Genomic DNA, 19,992 nt, shown 5'->3' with positions numbered 1-19,992 from the left:
TCTTTTTAGTATTCCAGTATATTCAGGCAGTGGATAACTGAATCTAGAATCAAAAAGGTTAATCTTTGTACATTCTCTGCATTAATGTCATTGCAGTCATTTACATCTCACAATAGGCAGGATATAGTTAATGAGATATAGGAACTGTATACTGTGGATTTAAAAATATGAATGTTTTGTTATATTTTTATGGATACCCGCTCACATAGGAAGTAAGGGCAATAAAACTGATGCTTTTGCAAAAGAGGCTCTGAAACATGAGCAGGACATGGACATTTCACTCCATGAAGCAAAAGAAGCATCCTTAAAAGGTGGCAGCACAGATGGGATACTGCAGGAAACACAGTACAATAGGCCTACAGCGAGAAGTGGGCACAGTGAGGGCAGCTGGAAGGAGCACCAAAGAGGAGAACACCTTAACAAGGCTGAGGGCAGGACATACCAGACTTAATGAAACACTGCACGTAATAATCAAACATACCTCAGGATTATGTGGCCAGTACACAGGAATCAGTGCAGCATGTCATTTTTACTCCTAAAATATTCTCCAGAGTGAGAAACGTTTACGACGGAAATCAGGAAGCTTGGAGTGGAAGAGAAATTTGCCATCAGGTTAGGGAGACGATTCTATAATTTGAAAGAAGAAACTGGGCTGATCAAAATAATTTAGTGCTCAGTGAAATATGTTTGTATGTTTTTGTTTCATAGATAGGCTAATTCTGGTCCACACTACACATGTAATGCTTGCCACCCTCTACAAGATGAAAAAAGAAGAAGATACAGTAGGTGGCAGAATGCGCCTTTTACGTTGGTTTTCGAGCCGCCAAATAAGAGAAAGAAGAAAAAGAAGGAAGTCGGATGTAAACATGTCAAAGTCCAAAATCTTATGATTTGGTGAACTGTTTTGAGGTGAGAGACAGTAGAATGAACCGCAGCTCGTTATCGATACATTTGTTATATTCGTTGATTACAGGTGTGTTGGTTGGCAGTAAACTAACTGGACACTTAGCAAGCAGTGAACACACCGGTGCTCGACTCTTGCCAAAGTTTAACGTCTGTGTTCCCAGCAGTGGTGGATGAAGGATCCAGATCCTTTACTGAAGTAAAAGTACTAATATAACAGTGTAAATGAAAATGTCACCAAAGTAAAAGTAGGTTGTTGTAATTGTTGACGGGGGGCTCATTTCTAACTATTTTGTATCGGATTGCCGTGATTATTTTCATTATGGATTAATGTTCTAATTATTAATCGATTTTCGAAATTCTGAAAATAGTGAGAAATGCCGTCACAATGAGCCAGAGCCCATGGTGACACCTTCACAGTGCTTGCTTTGTCTAACCAACAGTACAAAGCTCATTATAGGCTACAAATCAATTAAAATAATTAAAAGGAAAAGCAGCTAATCCTCACATTGATGAAGGTGAAACCATCAAAGTTGTTGCCAGTTAATTTCAATGTCAATCTAATAATTGTGTCAGCTGTAGGCTACTTGTATAAAATGTTGAGTGGTTTAATTTATAACAAAACATATTTTATTAAGTCTTCATATGTCTTGTGTGTAGAAAGTGGCATGAAAAGTAAATACCTCAAAATTGTGCTTAAGTACAGTTCTTGAGTATGTAGCCTTCTTAATTACTGTACACCACTGGTTCCTAGGGTTCTATGTTCTCCAGCTCAACATCCTGTTAACATCACACGTTAAAACACGTTCTCAGCAATGAGTTTTACAACAAAGATGGTCTATCCATAAATCATCATAACTCGTTCAGTTTGCTGGACATGTATTTATGATAAAGGAAACTTAAAACAATTTTACTATTAAAAATGTTGGTTTTCACACCAAAATGGCTACTATCGTTTGTAGATAGCAATAGCAATAATAATATTTATATAGGCTAATATAGGCCTGGATAATATTTCAGATGAACTTACCCAACATAATTAGTTTCTAAGTATTTTCTTTTGTCTTATTGCATCATAAAATAGCATTTTGTTTATAATTTTGAAGATATATAAAGACCTCTGGCATGCTTCAGGATTCTTTTTAAAGTAGTGAAATAGTCATATTCTGCTCACTTACATTTTAAGTCATACATTTTTTTTTTTTTTTACAAAAATGAGACTTATCAGTATCAGCAGGGTGTGCAGAGTTGCAGTGTAACAGTAAGGTAAGTTACTTTTGTAGCGACAGTTCAGGCACATAAGTGACTGTATGTCATGTTAGCACATGAAACATGTAAACAAACACTTAATTAAATTAATAATTTAGGACTACCTAACACCATAATAACTAGAACAACAAAACTGTTTTTATAAATGTACTTTTCAGCATCTTACTGATATACAGTACACAGTAACAGATTTTAAATCACTGTTCAAAACGTTAAAATACCTTTTTATTAATGCTAGCATACCATATTATTTCCAACCTGTCTTATCTGTTTTATTATTATTGTTATAGGTATTTTAATTTCCTGTTGTTTTTGTATTATTTTAATTGTTTGATTTTTTTTTTTTTTTGCCTCATTGCAGTCCTAAAATGTTTAAATCCTGGTTCTATCATGGTTCAACCAGTTATTATTCTGTCTGAAATAAGGTTGCTTTTTGTTTGTATCAGGAAAGTCACTTAACTTTGTTAGCTATAAAGAAGGCTTACTATTGAGATATTTCAAATTTAAGACATTCAAATCTGCAAATTATTGTAAAATCCCTGTTGTGTTAGAACATCCAAAGGCAGCACAAAAGTCTGGCATTTTTATAGCCTCCACATAATCATACAGTCAAAAAGTTAGCCTGTAAGTAATGTGGTGGGGTCAGTCAGAATATCCTTAACAACCCTGTTACTCAATGCAGATGTAACTTTTCTAGTAGCACTTGAAGCAGTTAATGTACCTGCATGATTCTTGCAATTTTTGGGTTGTATCCACATGTTTGAAATGCACTTACTGTAAGTGTTTTTGGATAAATGCGTCAGCTAAATAAATGTAATATGAAGGGTTATGTCCTGTTCTGTACTGCCCTGTCGTGGTTGTTGTAAGGTCCAACATGACTCAGGTAAGCCATCAGCAGTGGGGAGAGGTGTCCGGCCTGGGCAGTGTGGACCTATGGGTCCTGCAGTCCTCCCAGGTGCGCGTGGAGGTTCTCACCTTGGGTGCCATCATCAGATCTGTGTGCACCAGAGGGAAAGATGGTCAGGAGGATGATGTAGTCCTGGGCTATGATGACCTGGAAGGTAGGAAGGAACTTTTTCTTTCTCATATAGCACTAGACTGCTTTAAAAATGAAGGGAATGTTTAGATTTCAGAATTAGATAATAATTGAAATGGATGTTTGTTGCACTGTAATCAGATTTTTCAGGCCAGGCAGGGAAAATTCTCTAATCATAGAACTGCAATGTAGAAATGAAGGCACTTTTCTATTAAAGAGATGCTTATGTGTGGCTTTCAGAAATTAAACAGAAAATGTTTGCATCAGTATGCATGGTGAGTGTATATAACCCCATGTTCTTTATTATATATATTATTTTATTATTAGTTCAACAAATTGCAATGATGATTACGTTCAAATCATGCAAACATAATATTGCTTTTTTAAAATTTAAATAATATATATGACATAGTTCTGTTATTCTGGTAGAAGAGTTTCAGAATTGAGACGCTGCATTATGTCATGCCAGAGCAACAGAGTTTGTTTTGAATTTTAGTAAAAGCATTTTGGGCAGCACTTGAACACAAGCTGATAAACCTTTATTGTAATGCCAGCCTGTGTTCTGCATTTGATAGAACAATAAGTGGTGATGCTTCTGGAAAGAGCAGAGACAGAGCAAATGAGATGAATGTAAGCCAGGCATTACTTTGGTGAAGGTAGATAAGAATAACCTGTGTTGTTGTGTGTTGTGTTGTCAGGATATGTGTCAGATAAGCGGTACCTGGGAGCTACAGTGGGTCGTGTGGCCAACAGAATTGCACAGGGACGCTTTGTAGTGGAGGGAAAAGAGTTCCAGCTAGATGTCAATAATGGACCCAATGCACTTCATGGGGGGCTGTATGGCTTCAATAAGGTAAGACTAAGTGAATATGTGTTTGTGCATCATTAACTTGATTAAGCTTATTGAAAGCTTACAGCAAGTTCTATAGAACCTGAGTGGAAAAATAGCCCAATGCAATATCCTCATAGAGATATTGAACAATAGTGATGGTGGTAGTGATACAGGTAAAAATTTATGAATAATGATACTAATAATATCAATATTAACTATTAATATAAGGACATAATAATAACTGTAGCAATAGGTGTCGAGCAGGAACATGGGTGCAACAGGAAGCCCACAACCACAGATCCAGACACCACAGCTCTGGAGCCACAAACACCTGCAGAAAGCAACAGAAGGAGAGAGGAGAGGGACTAGAAAGCACAGGGGAAGAGGGAAGAAGTCGACTTAGTAACGTGCATTAATGGCATAAGAGTGCTTACAGATGGAGAGGGAGAGGAGGAGAGAGGAGCTCAGTGCATCATGGGAAGTCCCCCCGCAGTCTAGGTCTATAGCAGCATAACTATGGGATGGTTCAGCCTGCCTCCCGAACCCAAACTGGGACCTGATTCCACAGGAGAGGAGCTTGATAACTGAAGGTTCTGGCTCCCATTCTACTTTTGGGGACTCTAGAAACCACAAGTATCTCTGCATTCTGGGAGTGCAGCGCTCTTGTGGCTAATATGAAAGTAAGCTAATATGGGAGAAATGTGATCTCTTTTCCTAGTTCTCCTGTCAGTACATGTGCTGCAGCATTCTGGATCAGCTGGAGAGTCTTAAGGGACTTTTTCAGGTAAATGAGGGTTTCTAAATAAAGTCATAATATGAGTTGCTACAGGATCAAAGTATCTTAACATTAGTTTTCATACCAGTAAGAACACGGTGAGGGAAATGTGCATCCACCCACAGAGCTTATGTTGTTATGCTGGGCTTTGCAAGCATAGTGAATGGTCAGACAACTATCTCCATAATACCCATAATCCATTGTGGGTTTTTTGCTGTAGTGGTGTACTGTACTCTCTCTGTGCTACAACTTGTTGCTACAGATTACACCTATTTCTCACCTGCCCAAAGAACCAGAACTAAAGCAAACACTACTTGGCGTAAATGTTGCTTTACATTGTTTCTTTACATTCAGTCACGCCCTTTGTGTCTGTGTTAAACAAGAGCACACAGACATCATAGACATTTTGATCTATGTTGAGGATGAATGTTCCATGTAGATCCATGTAGAACAAATTTGCTCCTATAACTTCAGATTAAACCTCATATTCATCTACTGATTTATTTTATAATTTATGTTTTTATTGTCAGCCATGCTAGCAGCTCTGTGAGGCTGTATTTAGGGACAGGGATGCTTTGAGCTAAATGCAAAATTCTTTATCCTGAGAGGGACATCTTATTACCAAATGTCATGGCAATCCATCCAATAGTTAATAATATATAATAATGTAATAATAGAATAGAATATTTCACTCAAAACCTGAAATGTCAGCCTCATAATGGCACTACAGGAAAAGAATGTTTAGGGTAATAAGGATTCATCCTCTGGGATCCATGAATGTCTAGTGCCAATCCATCTAGTAGACGATGAGATGTTGAGATCAGAAAATGTTTACCTTCTGGTGGTGCGAGAGAAAAACGTCAGGGGATCACCAAAGTCAACAAGATTCATCCCCTGGTGATCACGCATGGCTATACCAAATTTCATGGCAATCCATTCAATAGCTGTTTGTTTAGTTTTTATTATTTCAGTTTGGGCGTGTGGTGGACCGACCAACAGGCTGACATTGCCATGCCACTAACGCGGCTCAAAAAATGCAAAAGCAAAATAAACGAAACTAAATGGTTGCCATTTAATGCTTTTGTTTATACAGCATGTATGCTTTTATCTCTTCAGGCTATCTGGCTTGCTACAGCCGTGGAAGGTGGTGTAAAGCTGAGTCATACTAGTCCAGATGGAGACCAGGGTTATCCTGGCGAGGTTCAGGTCTCTGTCTCCTACACCGTACAGGTAAACACACCTGATTCATAACTTAACAGCTCTGGCTGATCACTCTCGAAGCATCCCAAACATTTTTTTATTTTATTTTGAAACCGAGGTTTGCTTTTGGCTGTGATGATCTGCCTGGAGAGTGTTGCTCATGAATGATTCTGTTTAATGGAAACCAAACAACTTTTGCTTAAACTAAACGATCTTGGATGATCCCATTTAATTGATTTTGCATATTTTAAAAAATGGTTTGCAGATGCCAGTTCAGTAAAATTTGAGTTGTGTGTTCAGGGGGAAACACTAACTGTTGAATACCATGCCCGGTCTACAAAAACCACCCCCATCAATCTCACCAATCACTCCTACTTCAACCTGGCTGGACAGGTAAGGGCTCATGATCAGCTTGTATCATCATCCAATATCTCACCGCTGTATCTGTTGTGAAGAGGTGGAAGGAAAACAGGAGGAAAGAGAAATATGAGAGAGGGCCACTCTTTTAATTCACCATTAATTATGATTATCTTTAATGTAGATCGAAGGAGATTCTAGAGAAAGGAAAAGCAGAGATAGAGAATACAATGGAAAGATGAGGTTGGTTAGTAAGGCAGGCAGGCTGTTTCTTATCACACAGCTCTGCAAGTATTTCAGCTGTAAGGCAGAGGATGCTGCATTTGTAGTTTCAGAGGAGTAACTACTTAAATTCAACTAACAACTACTGTTGCAAAATCATAAGACAATTGAGGAATTCACATATCATTATAATGTTCATTACAAGTTATAACATTTTAGTCAGGACACAATGAAGTCAACTGATGGACTTTCCAAAGAGGACGGCTTAAAACCAATACATCCATTTTTCTTGATTTTTGCCCTGATGGTGGCACTACAGTACAGTACTGTGTGTGTGTGTGTGTGTGTGTGTGTGTGTGTAGGGTGCTACAGATATCTATGACCATCAAGTGTCCATCACTGCTCAATCCTACCTGCCTGTGGATGACACATCAATTCCTACAGGTAAAAGATTATTAGATAATAATAATGTGTTAATAATGAAAGAAAAACAGCCTCTGCTAGAACTTTTTCTCCAACAGCAAGCTCTTGTCTTTCAACTCCACAGCTGATTGCTCTTTTTCTCCTGAACTCTTTGTGTTCCCTGTGCCACAGTCTTCCCGGCTCTGCCTCTGTCTTTGTGTCCTTGTCTCTTTAGTCCTCATTTCCTTTGTGTGTATGTTGAATCTATCTTTACTGTGTGGTTTGTACTGTATAAACTTGAATTATCACATGTGTTTGCCATGATCACTGTTAATACAGAACTGTAGAAGTATGACCACCTGTCCTTTTGTGTGGGAGTGTGTTCTTTCAGGCTCTGTCAGACAAACATGCTCATTACTCTCCAATTAGCTTTGGTTTCCCCTGGAGACAGAGGAGCTAATGACTCTTTATTTATATCACAGAATCTGTGTTAGAATGGAAATCCACCTCAAAGGCTGAATTAGAACAAAACTTAGAAATATTGAATTAATTCTCTGTCATGCACAGTCAAAGGTAGAAGGATCTATTCAAGTATTAACGAGCAGGCCCTGCCTATTTTCCCAGCCTCTGAGCTTCCTGACTGTTAATCTCCAACAGGATAGTTTGAAGGTGAGAGATGGGACGGTACTGTCCCAGAGTACATCAACGCTAAGACGCTTACATTTAAAAAAAATGCATCTCTTTCTTTCCGTTTCTGCACTCTCATTTTTAACCCAAAAACAGAGCTTCTCCTAAATGGTATAAATCTGATAGTGTGGGTTCAGTACAATGATATAAGCGACCCACTGAGGGGCTGTGCGGCAGTGAAGGTAAGATGACAACCGTCACTCCCCTCTAAGGTTCTCAATGGTAGTACAGCTGAATACACAGCAGAACTCGTGAGAAGTGAGCTGTTTCAGGAAACGCTGATGGGAACGAGGTAGAGGAGTTTGTTGTGTAAATTGAGGAACTACAAGCAAGATTTTGCAAGACTATTTCCTAATGCTACTCCAACACAACAAACTTATATGTAACTCTGGCTCAGGTTTCTACCGTCGTCTTGCAGCAACTCGCCTCTCATGAGATTTCAGAGCGAGAAATGTGCTTGAGTGAGACTTCTGTTCCCTGTTAAAAACAAAGGGAGTCACCGAGAGTCCCTCGTGGGGATCCTTGACAGTCTGAGCCTGTCAGTGGCAAAAAGTTCTGTTGTCTGTTTTCGAATGCTCTGTTTTATAATTTTTTCACCTTGTGGTGTTAGGCTATCTTGGCCAGGTCTCGAAAAGGAGATTTTAATCTCAAGGGACTTCCTGGTTAAATAAAGGTGAAAGAAAAAAGAGCTAAAAATGTTTACACTGCAGTGCAGCAGCTTGGAAAAAAACTGCTGGTTAACATGAAACATCTTAGAAACTGAATGGAGGGGTGTCAGGCTGGCACTGCAGAGTAACTGACCGTGTTCAAGGGCAGTTGGTGCTCAAGCAGCTTGGTCAAACCTGAACCCTAACCTGGAGCCTCCTTGATCAAAATGTGCATAGAATACCATTTTGAAGTGGTGTAAAAGAAATGCCCGTAGCCGCAAGAAAGTTGGTACTTTTCAAACATACGCGCAATCCCACTTATTGTACGTCCATCTGCTACAGGTTCAGAGGGACAGTGATGGAACCTTTTGTTTGAATAAGTTTGCTTTGATGAATTAATTTTGTCAAAGCAGTGACATGATATGATTATCATCACAATCACTGCCCTGTTGTTTTGGTAGGGGACCCAGTGATGCTTGTTGCTATAGATGCAGATACAGAATAAAAGGGGTCCTCGGTTAAGTAATGGTGTTAGATGTCATTTGTTATTTATAGCCTCTGGAGGTTCCATTCAATCCAATGCAACACTACCACCAGTTGATTAACCAATGGACTCCCATGATGATGCTATTTCATATTACTGAGGTTTCTCACTATTTTTTTTAGTCAATGGACCACATCTCATTATCTAACATTTGTTCAATGATAAATTATACACTATTCAGTAACCTAATCTATCCACAGGAGAGATCAGAGGAGTGGAAGGCACGCCCTTTGACCTCAGAAAGTCTGTTCTTATTGGCCCTCGGCTGAAGGACGTTCCAGGTCCAGGGTTTGACCACAATTTCTGCCTGTCAGCACCTGGAGACGCCTGGGTGGAGAGGCATGCTGCCAGGTTTGCTGCAGAAGTCATTTTCTCCCAAACACACTTACACACAGAGCAGTGCCTTTAAAGCCTGGTAGGAAAACCTCTTTCTCCATCTCAGAGTGTGTCACCCAGCCAGTGGCCGAGTCCTGGAGGTTTCTACCAGCCAACCAGGAGTACAGTTCTACACTGCCAACTTCCTGGATGGCTCCATGACAGGAAAGGGCGGGGCCAGGTACAGGAAGCACAGTTCCTTCTGTCTGGAGACACAGAATTGGCCTGATGCTGTCAACCAGGTATGATGACAGTAGACAGAAGCAACTTTTGTTGGGTTTTAATATATCATTGAGAAGTTTGAAATCGCAATTTTCTTTTAACGTATACAATCTAATAATACACTAAAATCATTAGTAAATGATTTGTTCATCATTAATTAAGCTATTAACGGTTCCTTATAAGAAGGTGCTACCAAAGTGGAGTGGATTGAAAGAAAACATTTGGAATAAGAGCTTTTGATTTTGCAGGAAATAAATTGTTATCTGTAGTGAAATATTCTAGACTTCTTTACATTCATGGAAGAGGGCTGTGGAATATGGTCAAAATCTCCAGAATAAGCAAAGTAAATGAACCGTGCATTTATAATATTCTACCCCAGATTCGATTCTGTTGTCAAGAATGAATCTCCATGCATCATATCTAAAGTGTATATATACATATCTTGTAGAGTTATACATTTTCAACACAGTGACCATCTTACACAGTTTCCAGTCTATTAAAGTCCAACACCGTTTCAAGGTACATTTGTCATACTACAGCACAGGGCAGCACAATGAATTTAAAGTTGTAGCCCCCTTTTGGAGCCCCCTTGAGTGCAGAGGATCGGCTGAGAAGTCTCACAGCCTAACAGAAAAAGCTGCTCTGCAGTCTGGTGGTGCAACAGCAGAAACTTCTATATCTCTTCCCAGAAGGCAGCAGGGTGAACAGGCTGTGGCTGGATGGGTACTGTCCTTTAGTATCCTTTGGGCTCTGCAGACACCTCACCTCACCGATATCACTGATGCTCAGGAGATGGGTATCAATGATCTTCTGAGCAGTTTGAATCACCCCCTGCAGAGCCCTCCGGTCCTGGGCCGTGCACATCCCATGTTAGTGATGTTTCCGGTCAGGATGCTTTCTGTTGCTCCTCTGTAAACGCTGACAAGAACTTGGCGAGGGAATTTGGCCTTCTTAAGCTTCCCCAAGAAATACAGTCGTTTCTGAACTTTCTTCTCCAGCGTGGAGATGTGAGACGACCATGTCAGGTTCTCTGTGATGCTGATTCCCAGGAACCTAAAACTGGTCACCTGCTCCACCTCAGCACCACTGTAGACAGGAGTGTGTGTCTTTATCTCCTTCTTCCTAAGATCAAAGATCAGCTCCTATGAATTTGTTTATTACGACTTTAGGTTACATTTTTAAGTGCATTAAATAAATTAATCGTATTTTTGGAGTGATAAGAAGTTCTTGAAAGTCAGTTGATGACCACTTATTCAGTGCCCACGGATTTTAATGTCGAAACAGCGACATGCAGCCACTGCAACTCAATGAATAAGGCTAAGATTGTCATACACTCCCGACTGTGTAACTGAAGTATAAATCGGGCTTAAGCACAAACTCTCTCTGGTTTATCTCCTGCGGTTGTAATTTGTATAGTTATGTCAAGTGTGGACAGAAAGACTGAGCAGGTGCAGTAAATGATCATTTTAATGAACACCAAAACAGGAAACAATAATCCACAAAAATAAGGAACAAACCAAGGGGACATGGAAGACCCTCAACAACTAGTAACTTACAATCCAACAAAGTCAAAGGAAAAAGCAGACCTAACTAACCAGGTGGAAGGTGACAAGACAAGGCACAGGTGAAGACAATCGGGGGAGAATTAACACTGGCAGGAAGGAAAACAAGGGCAAGAGACAAGGGAGAGAACAACCACTTAAAACCAGAAGTAAAGTGCACATCAAAAAGCACAAGGAAAACTTTAACAAAATAAACTGCAAACATGAATGAATTTATAACTGACAGAGAGAAAACATAATACACCGAGACAGGAACTAAGAACAAGCAGTAAGTAAACATTCATACAAAGAAGAGAGAAAATCTACATAACCCTGGAAATGCAGTATAACAAAACCGAAACCATAATGCAAAAACCCCAAACCACAACACTTAACGGTCTGCTCTCTGAAGAGTAGAGGTATCAAGCTGGTGTCCTTGACTCACACAAAGTGTCACCTGTGCTGGATAATTGCACGCGACACTTAGAGTGCTAATAAAATTCTTGGTATCGTTAGAAAGTAGACTACATTACTATTGCAAAAAACACATGAATACATGAAATACATAAGGGTATACTGGGTCAGCTGCCTGTGTGGTAGCACATAAATATTTAACTGTATTACAAAGGCAACTATGAAGGGGGAGAATTATTTGGCACTTAAGTTTTTGTGGACATGAACGCAAACAAAGTCCACGCAGGATTAGATGCAGAGTAGATGACGTTCACATTCTGACACGTTTCAGCTCTTATTTTGAAGGGCTTATTGATTGTAGTCACAGTCTCTGTGGTAAACCAGTGTCAAAATTAAACGCAAAGCGATCTGCAAATACACTGTGATCCGCAAACACAGATTTGACACTTGAATGCTGAGCGTTGCACAGAATCTGAATCTTGAAACAGTGGTTTAGAAATACAAGTTAGACTGTTCAAACTGTGAAGAGTGATTTTGTGGAAATTTGCTATTTGTAACACAGCCAAACAGTAGTGTCAACAAACAACAAATATGAAACTATCTACAAATAGAATATGAAACACACGCGCAGACAAATCAATAGCATTCATTCAAATTGTGGTTTTCAAGTACAAGTAACTGATTTCTGTTTGTGGATCATGGAGAGTGTGAATTTCAAATCTATTTACAGATCATGTTTTGTGTCTGTATTTCAGGCAATCCCATGTAAGATGACCTCAAGGTTGAGACACTCTAGTCTAATTAATATTACTGTATATTACAATGTGTTCTACAATGTCTGTCTGTCTGTCTGTCTGTAGGCTTCATTTCCTGACTGTCTTCTTCGTCCCGGTGAGGATTATCAGCATGTCACTCGTTTCACCTTCACCACTATCTGATCTGACCTCCAGCAGTGGGACAGAAAAGAAGAAAGCTGGGTACTTTTAAGTAGAAAGTGAAGTCCAATAATTAATTGTACATATCAAGGTTCCCAGTATAGTCATGTACCATACAGTTGAGCAGTGCAAGTCCAGTTCCCAACTATGTAACTGTGTCATTGGTGCATATGTTTGTAATGTGAAGATCTTTACCACACTAGTGCTGTGATGTTTGCCTCCTTTGCATGCACAATATTTAAACCTGTGCATGTAAGGCGTGAGGCAGTGACATGATGTTGATGCCAATGGTAATGGGCTAGTGTGATTTATGATCCTGTGCCATGACATTCTGACATTAAAGAAAAAGTAAGAAAGAGCTTACTCACTCAAGCAGGTTATTACCATTTGCCACAATCTGTTATTTTTAGCATCAGATCAGAACCTGTCCATTGATTTATTGTAGTCAATCTGTCCTCATCTTTACACAGGATTAAGTATTCCAAGAATATTGAGTGAGGAGGCAGGTGTTGGTGAAAGGTCATTCTACTACTCTGCTGAGAGACGTGTTGTGATTAGGGTGGCAACTTGGTTAGGTTTAGGATATTAACTAGAGCAACTGGAGAACTGTGTGGGACTTACTGGCATAGTGCTAAATGGTTTGAATCCTATTTGAAGGAAAGTGACTACTTTGTGTATGTAGGTGGCTCAGATGATAAACAAGATAAATTACAAGATATGTTACCATAATAATGCAGATGACACAAAAATGTATATTTCATATAATATTTCACCAGGGGATTATAATCCAATACAAGCGCTAAGTGCATTTAACAAGTCAATCATTGGATGTGCCAGAATTTTGTTTCTATCTCTATTAAAGATTTAAAAAAAACACAAAGCAAGCCAGAAATCTTGGTTTGGTCATGGACTCAATTTCCATTGCCACATTAAGACGATGACAAAGTCAGCTTACTATCACCTGAAGAATATATCAAGGATTAACGGACTTATGTCTCAGCAGGATTTGCAAAAAATTTGTCCATGCATTTATCTTCAGTCAACTTGACTCATTTTAGGTCTCCCTAAAAAATTTATCAGACAGCTGCAGTTGATTCAGAACGCTACTCAAGTCCTCACCAAGACCATAAAAGTGGATCACATCACGCCAGTTCTGAGATCTATACACTGGCTTCCTGATTTTTAAATAATGCTGTTGGTTTATAAAGCACTGAATGGTTCTTCGCAAAACCATCCAGACCTCTCAGGTCTGCTTTCTGTCCCCAGAGTCTAAACTAAATATGGAGAAGCAGTGTTCAGTTTTTATGCACCAGATATCTGGAACAAACTCCCAGAAAACCGCAGGTCTGCTGCAACTCTCAGATGGTTAGACAGCCTTCACAGTCAGCGTCATTAAACAGAATTTCCTGCAGGAAAGAGTGAGGGCTCTGATTCACATTGTTAACAGTGCCACAGACACAGAGGGAGAAACACTAATGACACCAGCCTCCCAGGTAGTTTAATTAGTAGGTTTATTTGTTATCATAAACCGGCTCTTCTTTTGGAGTTTTTGTTTCTTACTATGTTATTAATATTTAAGGAGGACTGTGATGCTATCACAGTCTTGGCAGTGTTATTTAATCAAATAAATTCTACCACAATTTAGTTTAAAATATTAACATTAGTTCTAGCATGGTACTATGGATATTAGATAATGCAGAACATCAGCTATCTTCCTGCCATTCACAAAATACATAAAAGCATGACGACAGATAAGACACCTACTATCACTTCTACCACATTTGTCACATTTTATGACTTATCTACAATGTTATAATGTTGGTTGTTCATGTAAACATGGCCAAAGCTTCAAAAAATGAGGTTAAAGTATTTATAAGAAATCCCTGTGAGCAAAAACCTCAGATTTCCTCCTGTTCTGAACGCTCTGTTTTCAACTGCTTTTTCTACCAGCAGTTTTGTTCTACCTATTACAGAGCCAGACGGAGCCAGTGTTCCATATATGCTCATGTGCTCCCACACTAAAGGCATTGCAACGCCCACTCTCCAACAACAGCCTGGTAACATGCTTCAGGTCTTGGCCAAACAGAAGACAGTGGGTTTTGAGAGGGGGGGCCTTAAAAAGACAGGAGCATCTACAGCTTGTTTCAGACAGAGGCTGAAATGAAGGCCTATCTGAAGAGTCAGTATAAGAAAAAAATTTTTTTTTTAACTTTGAATCATGCAAAGCTGCCATACAGGCATCACAGAACTACAATATAGGACTGGAAAAGCAGTATAATAGGTCTCATTTAAAGGATAGGTTCACAATCTAAAAACAATAGGCAGGTGCCGATATTAACATAGAAACACATTTTGCTTGCCGAAAATCCACTGTCCTCTTTTTGTGCACATATATTCCAAAGTTTATGTGATGCTACAGTAGGCCTCAGCATTCTGAGCTAATTAAAATCAAGTGGATATCTTCCAAAGTTATAGTCTTTAGTATAAAATCCCCTCTTTGTGTTTCCAAGGACAATGTTTCCTCATTGGGCTGTGGTGAAGGGGCAGTAACAAAAAGACTAAACAGTTTTTAGACTTAATTAAAAAATAAAATCTAAATTATTGAAAATCATTTAATTAAACATCTGTCAAACTGTCTTTTGATCAGGCATGGTGAAGTTTAAGTGTTGGTGTTGAATTGGCAAGGTGCTCCTTTTTGACTGCACCTCCGGGCAAGGCTGTCTAAATTCAGCCCACATTCCCCAGTTCTATGTAGACAAGACCTAAGTAGTGGATTGGTGTGTTTCAGCAAATCAGATCTTATATTATGACAAATTGTTTTAATGGATGACTGCAACAGTACAAACCAAAACTGGGAAAACATTGCCATTATTTAAGTAAAAAACTGCCATTTCTATTATCAGTACATTTTGTAAAAGATAAGATCGTGACTTAACATCCAGTAAAAAAATTTGTAGCATTTTCTTTATTATTGTTATATTTATTTCAATACAATCAAATTTTGCATAAAGTAGTAATGTCAGCCATCAAAAGGCAAAGCAGATGGCTCAGTCACACTGAGCCAATCAGCAGCCTGCTACTGGTCTGGGAGCTGGAGAATGGGGTAGGTGAAAAACAGTCCATGTTGAACCAGGCAGGGTAGAGGGAGGTCTGGAGGAGATATTCAGGGACAAGTGACCTGGGAACTGAAGCACAGGGGTGATGCAGAAGAACTCCGGGCAACCTAAGGGGCTGGGGAAGCAGAAGACGAGGGTGGAACCCCTCTGGAGACCAGTGGGGAAGGCAAAACTTCTCTGAGGCCTGCAGAGAAGGCCAAACCCCTCTGGTGGCTGATGAAGCATGAGGAGCAGGAAGTGGCCGGACTGCTGACTGGACACGGGGAGCAGGAATCGACCGGACCACCGACCAGACACAAGGAGCAGGAGACAGCCGGACCACTGATGAAGGACCTGGTGGGACTGAATATCATAGACTCCCAGTCAAGCTAGCACAGTCTCTTGGATGAACGTCCAGGAGTCTCTACTTTGTCGAGGCCGGGATGAAGCCTGGTAGCTAGCAGGCCGAGAATCAGGTTGGCGCCAAGCTGGCTGAAAACTGGGAATCCGGCTGAGGCTTGGCTGCCAGGGAGGCTGGAGTCACTGGCTCTGGAAGAACAGCTGGATGGTTGGAGAGTGTTTTGCAAAATCTATTACCAGAAAGGAAACAGGAAGATGGGATCCTCATAACACATAACACAGCTCAAGTGCTGACATAAAAAACAGGAGATTTGGACCCAGGCGGAGTATTTGCAGTTTACAAAGTTTAATTATTGAAGATGGTGAACTCACAGTGAAGGTGAAGTGGGCTGTCCAAAACCAAGCTAAATGAGTCCATACTATAAAAGCAAACAAATCTAGAATCCAAAGGTAATAGTCCAAAATCTGAAGACATTGTTTGGGCACAAACAAATTGTGGGACGAGGGTGGAGATAATAAAACACAAGTGGCAAACAGGACACCAGAGGTAGATACCTTCAAAACAAAACAGGAAACGCGAAACCCCAAAACCTTGACAAATAGCAAATAGCAAAGAATTGAATTGGTATTCCTTGTGTCACAAACAAAACGCCATGCTGCATTTTGTTTGTGCACTGACTACTCCTCTTATAATAAACTGCTGAGGAAGGACTCCCTCGGCCTGTCACCCACTTATTTCCAGCTTCATGATAGCAGAACACTCAAAAAAACAGCTGAGCTCAACCAATCAGGACACCATCCTATGGGATCCATCCACCGGTCATCAACCCTCCTGCTCAACACCAAACCAAGGGTCAACACGGGCTGAGTTGGTGATCAGGGGCCGTGAGAAAAGCACAGAAAGGACCGACTCCCTCCCCTGCTTGAACCTCTCCAACCGCTATGCTCCACTGGCTGTTTAAAAACCCGGACCATCCAGCTGATCCCCCTGTACATCCCCCTGCCCCTGGCCAAGTCCCATCCACACCATCTGCCAAACCTGCACCCTCCTCCCCGCTGGCGGCTGAGAGCTCTGACACCAAACGGGTGACTCGGGTCCGGACAACAAACCCAGCGGCCTTCCTCCTCAACCTCGATCTACCCCGCCCAGCGCAGGATTATAAAGGAGGCCGTGCTCCGACGCTCCAGCAGACCACCTTGCCCGGATGCAACTGGCTCAACAGCCCCGCCCGCAGTAACACCTGAGCCCCACCGAAACGCGAGCTCCCTCGTCATCCCTGACCTCGCCCCCTTTTCGTCCCTTCCACTTTGATAGTGGGCGATAGCATTATCAGGAACATCCATTTCTTCAAAGCCACCACACGCTGTCTTCCTGGAGCCACAGTCCTGACTCTGCTGGGCAAACTGAACTGCTGCACTCACTCACATCCTCCATAAACCTGGTGCTTGTCCATATTGGCCATAATGACAAAGCTCGTCGGGATTCTGAGCAGACAAAAAAGGATTTTATTGAACTTTCAGCCTTTTAAAATGTTGTGGTAAATCGGTTTTTATCAGTAGTCCCCCTCCCTATGGAACTCCTAACCCATACACATCCGAGATTGCAGCGACATGGACTCTTTCAAATCACTTATCAAAACCTACCTTTTTAGACTAGCTTTTAACATCAAATAATGTTATATTACATCTACTGCTGTTTGTTATTTTGTTATTTATATGGTCGTCCCTTGCTCTTATGTATTTCTGCACCACATTTTTATCTACTGTTCATATACTTTATATTATGCTATTTATAACTTAATAACTTCTGCTTTTACTGTAAAGTGTCTTTGAGTGTCCTGAAAAGCGCTATAGAAATAAAATGTATTATTATTATTATAATTATAATATTGTATGAAACCATATAAGTATTGAGCCATATGGACAGATTAGAGTTTCAGGGTCAACAGTCACAATATAACTGCACTGTAATATAAGTGACAAAGCCTGTTTATTGAGAAATATTTTTAGGGAAGTTGCAGTGCAAAACAGTCCTAAGACAGTTTGTGACCATTCTCAAAATGTGTGTGCGTGTGTGTGTGAGTGAGAGAGAGATAATGTTCAGCTATCCTGACAATGCCAGTATCTCCACCATCTGCTCCTTACTGTACAACTGCTTGCAGGCTTAATAATACATGATTATTGATTTAGAGTGCTGTTACACCGTAGGTCCCTCTAGAATAATGTGATCATCTACACCAATCAGTACCAAAATATGTAGGTCTAAATCTATCCAAAGAACAACGCGTTCCTTAAAAGAAAATGTAGAATTGAAGGAATGATGTGAAGGGAGAGAGAGCCTGCGGGTGGGAACAGAAAACTGATGAGGTGGTGAGTGGGAGGGAGAACCTGGCTTTTAGCTGCACTCTGTAACAGTAAGAGAGAGAGAAGGGGGCTGTGCATGAATCATGTGAAACTGCACTGGAATTAAACAGCGTAGGAAGCAATAGAAGCATAGAAGATTATATATTTCCAAATTCAGCTGTTGATCCATGACATTACAAAGTAGAGCTGAGAGAAAGCACTATTTCCAATAATGGGAGATCACACTGGACTCTCAACAGCTAAGAAATCGTTAAATGCTTAATTTCAGCTTTATTTTAAGGACAAGTCAACCAGTCTGTTAATGAGGTATGAAGTATTGCCAGCCCTCCAAATACAATGTTGTGTATGCTGCATTGCCAGACTTTTACCCAACTCTGTCACTGTACAAGTTAGTAAACTACGTGGTGGCTATGTATAGTGAAAGGCCAGTATGGACATGGTTTAAACAAAAATCACAATACGGATACAAATATTTTTCTACAATTGACAACCACGACTGTTATTGCAGATGGACCTGTCCTGGCACCTCACCAGGAATATAATTTCCACGACAATGACATCGCAAATGTATGCAAAATCACATTTAACATAATCAGCTTGATGTTCAATGCAAATAACTGTTTCGCTGTTCTGCATTAAATATGACAAAACTCTTCGTGAGTTGAACAACAACAACAGTTTGTAAAACAATAACATTGTAAAAAATATAGGTGCAAGCTGCAACGATTGATTTGGATGCAAGTTTCTTATTTAATAAACAAGAAACAAATCTCTAGATTTTCTTTAAATAACATTATGTAAGATGTGGAGGGTTTGTGCGCCCCTACTGTTTGTAATTCACCGCTCTTGTCTTTTATTTCTCAAAGCTCTCGCCAACGTCCAGCAGCCTCTTTCTTGGTCACTCTCTTTTTCTCTTCTTAGTTTCCTCCATCAACGTCCTCTTCAGTCTTTTCGCCTAGTATTAGCTAACGTTATGTCCACAGAGCCAACATAGCTAGCCAACAAAGCTAGCCAACAAAGCTAGCCAACAACCGACATAAGAGCACTTATACCGTAGTAACGTTACCGATGTCTTACCGTGGTATCTACTAAGTTTGCTAACATCAACTTGGGATTTATAGCTAGTGGCTAAACCTCTGGCACAACAACACAAGACAAAACAAGCCAGCTAATAGGTTTTTAATGACTAGTTCAACAGCAAGAAGCAGCTCAGCATCTGTCCTGCATCCTTTCAGCTCTTTGAGCTCACGCCAACGAATAAAAGCCAGTCTGATATTTACTCTTGTCCATCTCTTGCTCGGTCACTCTCTTTCTCTTCCTCACTTCCTCCAACTTCTTCTCCAGTCATTCTGCAGTCTCTGCCTTGAAATCCATACTGAGAACATCAAGCTAGCTTCTTCCAAAAAACTCATATTGTACATTATATACTTTTTGCTTCTTCTGAGAGATGATAGAGAGTTGTGTTGTGTGTGTGATGTGGTGCCAAAAAGCATTACACCTTTCTCGTGATAGATTTCCTACCTGGGATTCCAAAGCTGGCGTTTCGGAGCCCGAAGTGGTAATGATGAAAGACATATCATTCACCCTATTACAAGTCAGTGGACCATGAAAATGATTTTGTGGCTGTTAAAAAAATGCATTGTGGCCATCACTATTTACTGATGCTCTTTTGAGGGTTTTTAATCTACTTTCAAAAACATCTGATGACACTTGGTTTCACATGACTACATTTGTAGTTCATTTTTTGTTGTCAATTTTGAACTTTATTTGGAAATTCTAACTGGACGTAGCATATTTATTGTTGCTAACTTG

General features: G+C 40.1%; 1 protein-coding gene across 1 annotated transcript; it reads left to right on the top strand.

The window, feature by feature from the left end:
- Positions 1-802: 802 nt before the first annotated feature.
- galm (galactose mutarotase) lies at positions 803-12,720 on the top strand. The gene is made up of 9 exons (XM_046071277.1): positions 803-909; positions 3,040-3,233; positions 3,907-4,061; positions 5,932-6,045; positions 6,316-6,408; positions 6,957-7,038; positions 9,075-9,225; positions 9,317-9,491; positions 12,287-12,720. The coding sequence occupies exons 2-9, from the start codon at positions 3,047-3,049 to the stop codon at positions 12,362-12,364; spliced, it is 1,035 nt and encodes a 344-aa protein (XP_045927233.1). The 5' UTR covers positions 803-909; positions 3,040-3,046; the 3' UTR covers positions 12,365-12,720.
- The last annotated feature ends 7,272 nt before the right edge of the window (positions 12,721-19,992 follow it).

The sequence above is a fragment of the Micropterus dolomieu genome, linkage group LG15 (genome assembly GCF_021292245.1).
Source record: "Micropterus dolomieu isolate WLL.071019.BEF.003 ecotype Adirondacks linkage group LG15, ASM2129224v1, whole genome shotgun sequence".
Lineage (NCBI taxonomy): Eukaryota > Metazoa > Chordata > Actinopteri > Centrarchiformes > Centrarchidae > Micropterus > Micropterus dolomieu.
This window is presented reverse-complemented; position numbering and strand designations above follow the sequence as displayed.

What these genes read in the sequence shown, in the direction of transcription:
- galm (XM_046071277.1), top strand. Translation starts at nt 3,047, where the DNA reads ATGACTCAGGTAAGCCATCAGCAGTGGGGAGAGGTGTCCGGCCTGGGC. An exon ending in GGGCTATGATGACCTGGAAG is followed by an intron (nt 3,234 to 3,906) that starts GTAGGAAGGAAC and finishes TTGTGTTGTCAG; the next exon opens with GATATGTGTCAGATAAGCGG. An exon ending in GGCCTGATGCTGTCAACCAG is followed by an intron (nt 9,492 to 12,286) that starts GTATGATGACAG and finishes GTCTGTCTGTAG; the next exon opens with GCTTCATTTCCTGACTGTCT.